Below are 13,421 nucleotides of genomic sequence, written 5' to 3' on the forward strand. Positions count from 1 at the left end.
CAGAAACCTGACACACAACATCAGAAAGAATTTAAGCTCCATGAAGACACGGACTTTTTTCTGTTTAGTTTGCTGCTTTATTTCTAGCACCTGCAACAGTGCCTGATACATGGTAGGCACTCACTATGTATTTTATAAATGAATGAAAAAATGATTAAGGTAAATTTGAGCCTTCTATGTCATGCAAATCTAAAGGAATTAAATAAGCATCTACTGAATCCTGCACTGCTTCAAATTCCTATAGGGAATACAGAAGAAATATAATGCTTTTCTATCTCCCCTTCCCTCATGAATAAATTACTAAGTTTTATATATTATATTTGCATAGTAACTTACTATGTAATGCAGTACAAAACATAGCTAATTTCTGAAGATCAGCATATGCCATATATATACATATGTGTAATATATATATTACACACACATATATATAATATGTATATTATATATATAATACTATACAGCCCTGAAATATGGGCAGGGTTTAGATTCTGTAACAATACATCTGATGTAATATGAAAGGTCATACACACACAAAAAAACAAGAACAAATTCTGGTAAAGTGGGGATCGACTCTAGAAAAGCCAGATAGAGATGAAGAGCAAATATAATATCAACTTTCTCTGAAGTCTTTCCTTATTTTCCCCATTCCTAAACATAATTGGTTCCCCTCCCAGAACTCTGAACGTTGTGTCCCTTCTGTTAAAGCACTTATTCCACTGAATCATTACTACTGGTATATATACCAATTCCCCTGGCAGACTCTAAGCTACCTGAGAACAGGAATATGTTATTTGTGTATCCCACATGCCTGGCAAAATGCCAGGCACATAACAAACATACGAATGTGGAGGTAAAAGAGGGAATGCATATTTTTAAACAGTCACTAGAGAACTTTGTAGGTGTCAGGGTACAGGGATAACATGAAATATTTAAAGATTTGCCTCAGATTTTACTGTAGTTTTGAGTCTTATGGAAACTAAAACTAGATAAATAAAACTTAACTTCATCTCCAGAGTCCAAAAAACTTGACTAAGCCTCAAATTATAAGCTCTTTATCTAAACATTCAGACAGTGTTAAAAATGTTTTGCAAGTTTATTATTACCAATCTTTTGATACAAAAGTTGAAATTATAGAATCTGAAAAATCAGGCAAAACAAAGTCTTAACTAAAATCCATCTTTTTTACTGTGATTCAAAAAACAAAAGTAAGGATTTATATTGAGGAAGATCAGTGTACTACAGGAACAAGAAAAGGTGTCTCAAGGCACACAGGAAAAATAGGTATTCTGAAGCCAAGAACATTCTATTCACTTGAAGTAAGCCCTTCAAAACTCTGGTATGAAATCTCTGTCCATATTATGTGGTGATACTGTACAAAGTATGCTGATAACAACCCGATAAAAAGGAAAACATTTTAAACTAATGAACCATATGACCTGATCATATGTTATCAGATAGTCTTCCAGCTAGAAAAAGAAATCTCAGAAGTAATCCATTTGCTTCTATGCAACATATTTTAGACAATCTTCAACTAAAACTAAAACCACACTTTTTCAACATAAAAAGCTTTCAGCTAAAAAATCGTGAGGTGTACTTAAAATCTAAAAGGAACATACAACACGACTTTTTGGGTGCTTAATAAACAGCAATATGCCTCTCTCTAAAAGTCTAAATCAGCTAGAAAAGTAGCACTGCATTTGTAGCCAACAGTGATCATAATTAAGCTAAAGAAAGACATGTTTTTCTTGTCATCTTTATTCAAGTATTTCACAGCAGTTATATTACAAATTACAGTAAATGTTCAAATTCCAGAATTCAAAAATTAAATAATTTATTTCAACTAATGTAAAATGAAGTCAAATGCAAAACATCAATTTAACACAATTCTAAATTAAAACTACAAACCCAAAATAGACCATAGTTGATGAAGTCTACTTAAACTACAAAGTAGACACACATGACTGAAACCAAATGGGACTCCCAAAGTCTAAGTAACCAGATGTACAGAATACAAAAGATGCAGGTACAAGCCCAAATTCAAGCTTACAATGTGATTACAAATAATAATTATAATAACAATGGCATTCAGCTACGGGACCTGACACTGAAGATACCTACTGAATAGCACCATAGCTGAACCAACTTAATCAAAAAAGGGAAGAAATTACCCACTCCCTAAAAATAAAATCCAGTAAACCTACAAACACATTGGCTTATGAGAAAAATCAAGTCATGAAACAACACTTAAAAAAAAAAATCACAGGTGAGATTCAAGCTCAAAAACACAATTAACTCCACAGCCATCAGTTTCAACCCTAGTGCGGTTCCATCATCTTCAAAAAGCTCCCAGGGTCCCCACAGCTGAGCATGAACTATTGCTGAGCTATGCTGTGATACATATTTTACTCATCTGAGAGCAAGGTTTTACATAGGAGCTTACCATTTATAATGCTCACAATAGGAAATAAGAACAGAGGTCAATTTGTACATATTTTTGCCAATGCTATACAGCAAAAATGAAAAACTTACAGAAACGTAAACAAAATTGAGTCCACTTAGATAATTTCACAAGCTGCTTTAAACTATAGAAACACCGGATATCTGTAAAATAAGCAAAACTGGTAAGTGTGTTTTTTTAATTGAGGGAAAGAGGGCCAGAGGAGTTGGTACAATTTCAGCTCATTGTTCTCCCCTTGGCATTAGACTGACTTTCTCTTTAAGACCTAAACTGTTCAAAGTGGTAGTTCCTATACTGAGGTTGCCTCCAATTTCCCCATCTACATTACGGTTAAAAAAACAAACAAACAAAAGCAACTTGATCTTTTGGAAGCATTTTAATGCTGAAAATAAATACATTTCCCTTTTCAAACTCACTGATGGCTAAAATCTTAATTAATTGTACAAATTTAGTAACCTACTAAGAAACGTGTGCGTTTTTTTTTTCCTTTCACAAGTGCTGCTGTTACTTGAAAAGAATGCTTCTGAATTAGAATAACTGGAATAAATATTTAAAAAAAAATAGTGCAGCAAGAACCTGAGACTTGCAAAAAACCCTTTTACCAGAAACTTGCTACAAAAAATCTGCTACATCTTATTTCATCAAATCTTTAAATTCTGTAACAATTTCCATCAAAATACAAAATGCTAATGTATTAGACAATAAAATAGTTTGAATCGGTATGATGGTAATAAATACTAAAGAAAGCATGAAAATCCTCCCAATAATCAAATTAGAGGTTTCAAATAACCTCCCCTTTAAAATGGTTCATCGTTAATCGCACTTGCCCACCTTAAAAATACAGTGTGTCTACAGGGGTAGCATCTTGACTTGTATGACTAACTGGATATTACAGAAATTTCACAGACTAGGTACAAAGAAAACATGTGGCATTTAAAAAAAATTAAGCTAGAATTAGAAGGCGTTAGACGTAAATGTAAATGCAAAGAAGCACTTTGGATTACTGCAGTAGGCTATGGCCAAAGTATGCTTTCTGCACACTACAAAGAGCCAGAGACAAGGAGACAAGTACCTTAGCTTCAGGATGTAAACAGTGGCAAAGTGATTACAGGACTCTGTAAACACCGTTGGTAACTAAAATACAAAAAGCTGAGGTAGCTCAGAATCTCTGCAGTAGTCCAAGACCATTTGCCCTAATTAAAACCCAAACTACATGTGTTGCATATATTGGAAAGACACACCTGCAGCTAACGGCTACAATGAATGAAGATACCAAGCCAACTCGTCGGCAAAATTTTCTTTTTGTTTAAAAATCATCTGATAAAAAAAAGTCACTGCATCCTTTGCCTCGTTGCAACTGCCTAGATTGTGTCTCCAAATTTGTAGAAAGTTTTTGTAAAACTAGTAACCCATAATTAATTTCAGATACACACAATTCACAGAAATCACTCAACAAGATTCAAAATGGTTTCCAATCAAAAAGAAGAGTTGTGAAGGTAAGCTTAGGAGATGGGATTTAAACATTAATACTGTTATTCAAGGACCATACCAGAGCTCGTTTGCAATTAAGCATACAGAAAATGAATTTTATGGAGCTTCTGATTAATTCCTCTCTTTTCTGTCCATTTGGCAAGTCCTGGCTTTAAAACAAAATAACAATTTACTACATATGAAAACCATTTCTCTCTGGGAACTCAAACATGAGTAACTATTAAATTGCCACTGACAGAAGAAAAAATGGCCACTATCTATTTATTTTCTAGTCATCATTGTTAGCAATACCAAAACGTGTGGAGTTTTGTTTTTTGTTTTTTTGTGTGTGTGGACTGTGTATTATTCATTGTTGTTATTACATGTTTCTTAAACCAAAACAGACCTTACAAGAAAACTTACCATTTTAGTATATTATGTGGCTTACTGGGTGTCTTGATTGAGCTTTAAGACAGGCATTTCATACCCAAACACTGGTTGTCTCTCAATGACATAGAGTATCAAAACTTATTTTCAAGGTTGTGACCAAAGAAAGATTTCTAATTTACTTGCTTCAAACAGCCCATCCTTTTAGCCTTATCTTCCTCAAATGAATAAAAAGGCACGTTAAAGGCAGTTCTAAAGAGCCTGACCTAATTTCATCCAGTTTCTTCAGCTTCCCACCAGAACAGACCATAGCCAACTCTAAAACAGGTTTCAGTCCATTACCCAGATGGGGGAAAAATATGATTAAAGGGGTAAAATGGAGGAGAAAAAAAAAAAAAAGTTGCCCACTGTTTAAACAATTCAACACAGTTAGAACTGCGCCCATCCAGTTTCCTCCTGTTTGCTGGTCTGCTCCCTAAGAGAGGAGTCTCCAAAAGAGAGTGCACAAAAAGAGGAGCAGAAGTGAGAGCAGTTTCTGTAGCACCAAAATCTCCAAGCTGTGGGGTTGTATTTTTTATTTGTGGAAAATACAACATGTTTCTGAAGTTCTGTTTGGTTCTTGTAGGCTGGTTGGTTTCAGGTACCTGAGACAATAGCACCAAATTCAACAGAGAGAAAGAATGAGTGAGAGAGCACTTTACACCAAGGCTCTGCACATAATTGGTGCAATTTGAAATTGAATGGCTCAGAAGACTGCTCTGTGAGGAGCAGATTGGAGAGGATAAACCACTCATATCTTGAAAAGTTCATAGGAATGTCTCAAACATATGAACTGTTCTTTCCATCTCCTATAAAAGGAAAAAAAATGCATGTTATCTATTAAGGGAAAGATAAAAGTGTTCCTCATTATGGAAGAATTCACTTTAAATTTTTAGGGAATGAATTTGAGATACAGGTTAAACTTTGAATATTTTCCTGATTATAATACCATAGGTAATTAAGACTATCTCCCCTAGATACTTCCAAGTACCTCTTATTTTATATGTAGGCAAATAAGGATGATGATGATGATGGTCACACTCAACAAATAACTAACTTATTATGCCAGTAATACCAGTATGAGGTATGATATGAGTAATATGAATATAAGGATGATGATAGCAACACTTAATGAGTAAGTTATTATGCCAGATATTTACTAAGAGATTTCTATATATAAAATACATAAATATAAGTAAATATTTGTATTTATATGTATGCATATATATATATAATTTATATATATAGTTTTAACTCCCATAACATTGAAGATTGAACAAAGGTATTACTATCAGGCCCATTTTACAGAGAAAAAAACTGAGGCACAGAGGGGATAAATAATTTGACAGCTAACAGGTGACAATCAGGATTTGAATACAGGCAGCCTCACTCCAGAGACTGAGCCCTTCCTTCCTCATTATATTTCACTAACTCCCAAAGTAAAATGAACGCATTCAGTATAGTGAAACTTATGCCAAAAAGCAGAATGCATTGTGTTCCCACTTCTATTCACTCCAACCAGAGCTGAAAAGACAGGATTAAAAAAGAGCCAGAATGAGTGGCTTCCATCACTACCACCATGAAAGCCACTCACTGCTGATTCTGTTATCAATCCCTTCCCTCCCTAAACTAGGCCTCTAGATTATTAGGATTCCACACTGAGATGTTTCATTGGTGAGTATTTAATGCATTCAAGCTAATAAAACTGCAACCATATGAACAAAGAAGTTCTAGAATTAAAAAAAAAAATGTGAATAACTCTACGCTGCACATTTTATTCAGGTAGGCAAATGTCAAATACATCTAAGACACTTGCACCTTTTCCTTCCCTTTAAACAGCTCCAAAGAAATTCTATTCTACATCTCTGCAAAACTAATAGGCTGTATTAACAGATCATCATCTGATCAACAAATTCTTCCATGTGGTCAACAAAAATCACTCCTGCTAAATGTTTTATCATATATTGCCAAATAAGAAAATTACACATGAAAAATAACTATACCCTTTACATATAAATCTTTAATATACTAAAAATATTCCCAGAGACTTTGTCTTACTCATTTTTTGCATTCCAAACACCCAGCACAGCATCTGGCACTGCAGGTACTCAATAAACATTTAATAGATAGACCACCAGATAAACAAACTAACAGGCAAACCAACAAAGAGAGTTGAATTAAGTCATTTAGCCATTTCGTGGGTAGATGAGTGATTACATTTGCTCAGATGACCTGAGAAGGCAGAAGTGTAGTTTAATGATGGAAATTATATAAACAAAGATATAAGCTCATATTTATACAGGAAGAAGTTCCCTTGGTTCAGAGTTGTCTAGAAAGGGAATGTCTCATCTCTAAAAGTATCTAAGCAAAAGGATAGTCACTCCTTCATATGGCTAATTTATAGGACTAGATTTGACTAAAATAAGATGACTTTTGAGTTATCTTCCAACCATTAATGGCAAATAGGTCTCACTGCCCATGCCAACGCCTTTATATCGGCAGTGGCTACCTAGGAAGCAGTGATAAGGAGTGTGGGGCCATGACCACATCCAACAAGCCCAAGTGACAGGCTCAATTGGCACGTCAGTTATAAGCAAGTAGGGAGAGAATTGTGACATACTATTTCTGCATATTTACCACCCTAGAATCATGGATTTCTGTGTTTTGACAAAAAAAAAGGAACCCCAGATTACTTCTTTCCAGAGACACAATGGTACAGAAAGGCTTTATTCTTCAAACTGTAACTCTTAATGATTCGTCTCAAATCTTCAAAACATTCTTCAGTTACTTGGTAAAAGACATAGATGTAGGCAAAACAACTTTTTTTCTCTTTTCTTTGGAACAAGTAAAGTCAAATGTTCGTTTATTCTACAGATAAACTAAACACTTACCTCTACAAGTTCTGATTTGTCATAATCTTTACGATGACGGTAGATACACTGACTAAGAAGAGAATATAATCTCTCAAGCTGATCAACTGCCAGATTGTTGCTTTTATCCACCAACAAATCAAGCAATTTCTAAGGAAAAACAGAAGAGAATAAAATGTAATTTAATTTCACTGGTCAAACTGAAATTGTATATTCAAATGGCTAGTCAATAAACACCATAAAGCTAGGATGTAAAAGATTTGAGGGCTTAAAATTATTCCCTTAGAATATCTTGGACTATTCCCATATCTTTCAACTCCTTAAAATACACATTACTCTTTTTTACTAGGAGCTCTGAGGCATTTATATTTCAGGGTTAAAGCAGTTTTACTCAACTGCCTACAAATACATTCAAATCTCCGTCCATTCATTTAAAACTGACTGGGAATAGCTAAGCTTACCTTCAATCTCTCACGATCAACTATAAGAGGAGGCACAGGCTCAGATGGCTCTTCTGGAACCAGTTCCAGGCTTGTCGTTTTTGCCTGCTCTAAAATTAATTTACGGTATTTCTTTACTTTAGAAGCACCTATAATTGAGACAAAAAAATACACTGCAGCAAGTAAAAGTTAAGAAAAACCAGTCTTGTGCAGTTATAAATTCTTTTACCTACCACACAAATCCCTTTTGGAATGAGGAAGGGTGTATTCTTAAGTGATTTTTTTTAAAGCAACCCAATGTGGTAGATTTTTTATTGGTACGACTAAGTAACCCAAATTAAAGAAAACTAAGCTACAACTTAAAAAAGCCAAGTCATACTAGAGTATCACCTAATAAGCATATCCACTAAAAGGAAGATAAAAGCAATCTTCACCTCTAAGCACTGACTTAACAAACAGCCTTCACTCTGACAGCTATCATTTTACAACTGGGAGCTTTCAGAACCACAAGAAGGGAAGCAACCTAGAAAAGCAGATACTAACAAAAGTGGGGCCCACCTGTCTACATATTTGCCTCCCAACCTAAAATATTCCCTTCAGCATTGCCTGAAATTTCTTACCTGTTACACTGCCTAAAATTCTATTAGAAATTGATCCAGAGTTTAACATTTTTTTCTTAAAAATATAAACCCATTAAAAGTGTAATACGGCTGGTGTTCTTTCCTACCTTAGAGTAAATTAGTATAATCTAATTACTTTCCTCCTCACATTTTGCTGAGACCAGCCACACTAAACAAACAGAAATTTTATGGTGGCTAAGCATAATTTCACGAACCCAGGCACTCTGAGGGGTACAAAGGGTGGGTAGACCATGGAGCCCTGTGCTCCCCTAAGTAGGACTACTCTAAAGAGGAGGGTGAGTGAGGGGAAGGAACACAAAGACAAACTTGGACTGTTTCAGAATTTCATACAGGATGTGGCCATGTCAGGGACACTAAGGAGAACATATTTATTAAGTGTCTCAATGCAGGGACCCGCCTCCATCCTACATCAGCCCTCTTATTTCTTATTCCCAAGTCTTTAAACTCATCCTTCTTCTCAATGCCTGCTTTATAAAACAAACAGCAAAAGAACCAAAGTATTGCCTTCAAAAACATGTATCATGATATATCAGAGAAATTTTATATTTCAGGCTGCTTTTAATGTGAAAGACTTCATAGTTCAATTACCATATGCTAGGAGCTTAGTTAAAATCATATTGATCCTCATTACTACATCCATGGACTTCTAGAGGCCTGAAAACTCAGATTAGGATACTGTCCTGATAATTCCAAATGAAAGCTTCAGGTCAAACTTTTACACAACAACTATCTTTACAGTGTTTAGATCACCAACTGAACACAATGTTAATTTAAGCCTTTTTCAGCACGCTTATGGAAATCTCATAGAAATCAGCATTAAAATAGACTCCTCTATCCCCACCCATTCGGCCTCATACCAGATTCCTTCTCCACTTTTCCCACGCTGTTATATTCATTACTTAACCCTAGCTTTAACATATTTTTAAAGTTCTGTCTATCTGATAGCCCAGAATGAATACTGCTCTGAAAACTATTTTAGCATTAAATATTGAAGAATAAGATAAATGTTTAACAGGTAGCATTTAAGAACAGTAAATTTCTCTTTATCCATAAAGGAATTCTTAAGACTTTGAATAATATTTTCCTGCTTCCTAACTCTGCTAAAGGACTTAAAATACTGGCAGAAAAAAAAAACAAAAAACAAAAAAAACTTTTCCCACATAGCCCAAATCCCAGGCTGAAGCTGTGTACTCCACTCCACACAATTTAGAGAAAATAATATAATTTCAGGATGGCCTCCTATAAGAGTACCTATGCAGGAAGGAAATGTATATTGAGCAGGGTAGATATCAACTCATCCCAGACCCTGCTATGAGCTAAAGAATAATGATAAACAAAGACAGACTGGAAACCCTTAACTCCCTCTTTCTGCTGCTTCTTAAATGAATCATGTAGCCATAAGAAGTCAGAAGCTGGGAGAGTACTCTGATTCCCTGACAACAAGGTAAACTTGACAATGATCACTCTGCTTCTTTCCTCCACTATTGGACTTACAAAGCAATGAAGGCTTTTAGACTGAACAGCCCTTGGATTCAACTAATAATGACTGCCTGGAATGAATATACCTTAGTATGTGCCAGTTACCATGAGAGGCAATTAAAATACACGGTTTATTTAATCCCTGCAACAACACCATTCTGAAGTTGAATTTCCTAGATGAATAAATAGGCTTGGAGAGTGTAAATAATGAGCTCAAAGTCACATGATTATAATGAACAAGAGTGGTAATTTAATCTAGGTCTATATTACTCTTCCGAATATATCATAATGCTATTATCACCAAGTCTTCTCTGCCCACACCCAGCCCATGCCAATAATTCTTCTTGGAATTCCATCTTCTTAACACCTGTGGATTTACTCAGCTTTCAGTCATAAATCCCTGAGGCTAGGGGTGATAATCAGGCAGGAGGCAGAAGAGTAAGTGGCCAGTAAAGCAATGCACTCGAAATGATACACCCTCTGAAACTTACAGCAAAATTTGGTGCATGCCTCTGTGTGTGTGTGTGCTTTTCTAGAGAACGGGATGAAAACTTTAACAGATTCTCAGAGGGGTATAATTATTCACCAACTATTACTACTGGGAACCAGATAAAATACGCAACGAATTAACTCTGGAGTTTAAACCTTCAGAAGATTTTTCAAGTATTAGCTCTACCTTCTTTATCCAGTTCTGCATCTTTAACCTCCACATCAGGGCCAGGTTCTAACTTCTCATTATTGCTACATTCCAGTGCCTCTAGTTTCTCAAGATCATCTCCATGATTTTCAATCGAAGTTTCTGGTTTTTCTTTTGACTGGTCCTCCAGAAGAATCTTCTGTTCAGAACTACATTTATCTCCACTATCACAGAAAGAAATTACTTCAAGCTTGCCATTCTGACATTCCAGAACTGGTATTCCTTCAAAACTGTCAGTGGAAGCCTCACCATTTAGACAATTTCCTTTAAGGAAAGTCTCTTTCCTGGAGGTCTGCTCTGGGTTTAAGGAACTGCTGCTGTTGACCAGTAGAGATTCATTTGAACTTTCCTCCTCAGTAGATGCAAAGTTCTCTTTTGTGCCTGCTCCATTGTTAAGCCTCTGCCCCTGGTCCATGTCCATGATGTCACAGGATGATTCGTCATTGGTCATAGATAAGTCTCCAGTCTCTTCTCCATTTTCCTCATGGCAGTCAGTGCTTACCTCAAACTCTCCATTCTCTAATAATTTCCTGTCCTCCGTATGGTTCTCATAGTCTGCAAATTTGGTGTCTTCTTCATCTTTTTTTAAATTATTAACTTTCCTTTTCTTAATAATTCCTTTACCCCACTGTGATCTCCGCCTTGATTTTCTCCGAACCCGAACTGTTTTACAAGGAAGGAAAAAAGATATGTAGAACTTGGAATGCAATACCAATTTTACATGTTTATTAAACAGGACCCAAAAGAAAGTAAACCCATGCTGATGTAACACACGAACAAAAACTACTTAGCTCTTGACATTCATGCTGACTAATCCTTGCAACCTACAAATGGAATGGATATGAAGTCAGGGATGAACTCTGCAGAATAAAACATTTTTTAATGTATTTCCTGTATGAGTTTATTCAGCACTAATCTTTTCTACTATCCTAGATCCTACTTTACTACTGTTCCTAAATTTTCAACATCCAAAAGCCACGCATATAATACACACATTTAAAGAATGACCACATTACCAGGCTGAGAAAGTTTGGGCCAAAGCCCTGGATTTCCACCAGGAAGGTGGATGTTTTGCTAGCAAAAGGTAGCTCCTAAATCATAAAAGAAAACAAAGACATGATTCAATATAGCATAACAGAACACTTAAGGGTATCCTCACAAAGAAACCTCTCCTTCCAGAAAAAGGAATCACCCAAAGTTAGGTATGACCATGGATAGATGCCTTACAAAGGCTATTTGGACAATTTGGTGAGCCAACTGTTAATCTCTTCTAGCACAAACAGTTCACCTAGCAGCATCAATTTCTTGCAAAGTTATTTGAGAATATGTAGGAAAACTAAGCCCTCTGCTATCAAGGCAACGACAACAACATAAACAAAACACTGAAAATAAATACTTGGTCCCTTATGTGAAAAGGGAGGCCTACAAAAGTTGTAAGGACTATACTCTTAGATGGTAGAAACTATCATGAGCTTTATGAGTAGGCAGCGAGGGCCTCTAGGTATTAATGGACCCTGGAATTTTTAATTTCTCACATATGTATCAAATTGAGGTAGATGGTTAAGCAAGTCTACCTCATTGTCCCTTAAATAAACAAAAAGTTAACTTTTATTTTATAATTTGGGACACTTGCATAATACAGTTAAGTGTTCTTCAGAACACTTAAATACAAAAATTATTAAAGCAAACCACTTATGCTAGAGCTGAATCACTTCTGGTATCTAACCCCAAATTCTAAATACTAGTTTGTTGAAAGTATCAGAGAATAAAAATATTCATTTTTTCTGTGGTTATGAACGTAATAATTTTAACTTAAAAAAAGACAATATATATGTTTAATACATCAAAGCTGAAAAGCTTCCTGGGCAAAGATATCTTTTAAAGAAAATATAAATATGAAATCACTAACTGTAGCCTGTTTAATCTGTAGTTTAAAAATTGCTTTATAGAGACAGAAAGGAATATGGTCTTTTAATGACAACCCTTGTTTCTTATATTCACACTGCTTAATACGAATTTAGAATCTATCAACAGTGTATAGTGTATTTACATACTTATTTAATCCTTTCATCTTTAATCCCTGCTGCATCTCTCTAAATTCACAAGAAATAGATAAATTTAGTTATAAATATTACTCTTCTTTCTTACCTAAGAATATATCTTCTAAAGGTTTCTGAAATCATCTCCAAAATTCAAGTTATTTAGTCATTTGGCTCAACATGTATTTTTCCTTCAAAACTGTAATCCTGTTAGCACTAACTCTTCATTCTTTTCCCCTATTAATTTCTATTTATATAATTTAAAGTTACAGGGTAATTAGCATGGAGAAGAAAATTTCTGTATTAATCTACTGTTAAAATCTGGTACACAGGCTCAGGTGATGGGCATTTGTAAACATCCCATTAGCTATAAGAAAAACTAATCTAGTCCATATGAAAAATAAAAAGCATCCAGCTTGCTCTGACTCTGAAAGTTAGCGCTATTAGGCTTTTACTACCTGACAAGCCATTCCTGACACCATAACCTCTCTTATTCTCCAACCACGTAACTGAAAGTACAATAGGTTCCCTTTTTCTTTCCTAAGCCATGAAACTAGAACAAAATGAAGCTGAACTCTGCTCAATCAAGAGTCACCTCAACTACCTGACATGTAGTACATAAGCAAAGGCTGGGAGCCCTGCTGAAGCAAGTTACTCCAGGACAGACCCGGCTAATACAGTAAGAGAAAATGTTCTTAATCTTTGGGAAGTAGGACTGGAGGTATTTTTCTCTTCCTTATATAATTATTTCTAATGGTTGGTATAATTTTGGCAAAATAAGAGAAACAGATCATATTAGCTCCACAAGAAGAGATTTTTGTTTTAGTCACTGATGTATCTTCACAGTACCTGGCATGTGGCAAGAGTATATATTAGTATTTGTGGACCTAATGCTTAA

General features: G+C 35.2%; 1 protein-coding gene across 2 annotated transcripts in view; it reads right to left on the reverse strand.

The window, feature by feature from the left end:
• Window positions 1–1,740: 1,740 nt before the first annotated feature.
• ATAD2B (ATPase family AAA domain containing 2B) overlaps window positions 1,741–13,421 on the reverse strand; it is a 180,800-nt gene continuing 169,119 nt past the window's right edge. For both annotated transcript variants that reach the window (XM_012497764.2, XM_003270569.2), the window contains exons 25-28: window positions 10,464–11,147; window positions 7,689–7,816; window positions 7,249–7,377; window positions 1,741–5,166 (exon numbers count right to left, since the gene is read on the reverse strand). In XM_012497764.2, coding sequence (XP_012353218.1) covers window positions 5,125–5,166; window positions 7,249–7,377; window positions 7,689–7,816; window positions 10,464–11,147 — 983 coding nt within the window. In that variant the 3' untranslated portion in view covers window positions 1,741–5,124. The remainder of the gene's footprint in view (window positions 5,167–7,248; window positions 7,378–7,688; window positions 7,817–10,463; window positions 11,148–13,421) is intronic.

Source organism: Nomascus leucogenys, chromosome 19, assembly GCF_006542625.1.
Source record: "Nomascus leucogenys isolate Asia chromosome 19, Asia_NLE_v1, whole genome shotgun sequence".
Classification (NCBI taxonomy): Eukaryota; Metazoa; Chordata; class Mammalia; order Primates; family Hylobatidae; genus Nomascus; species Nomascus leucogenys.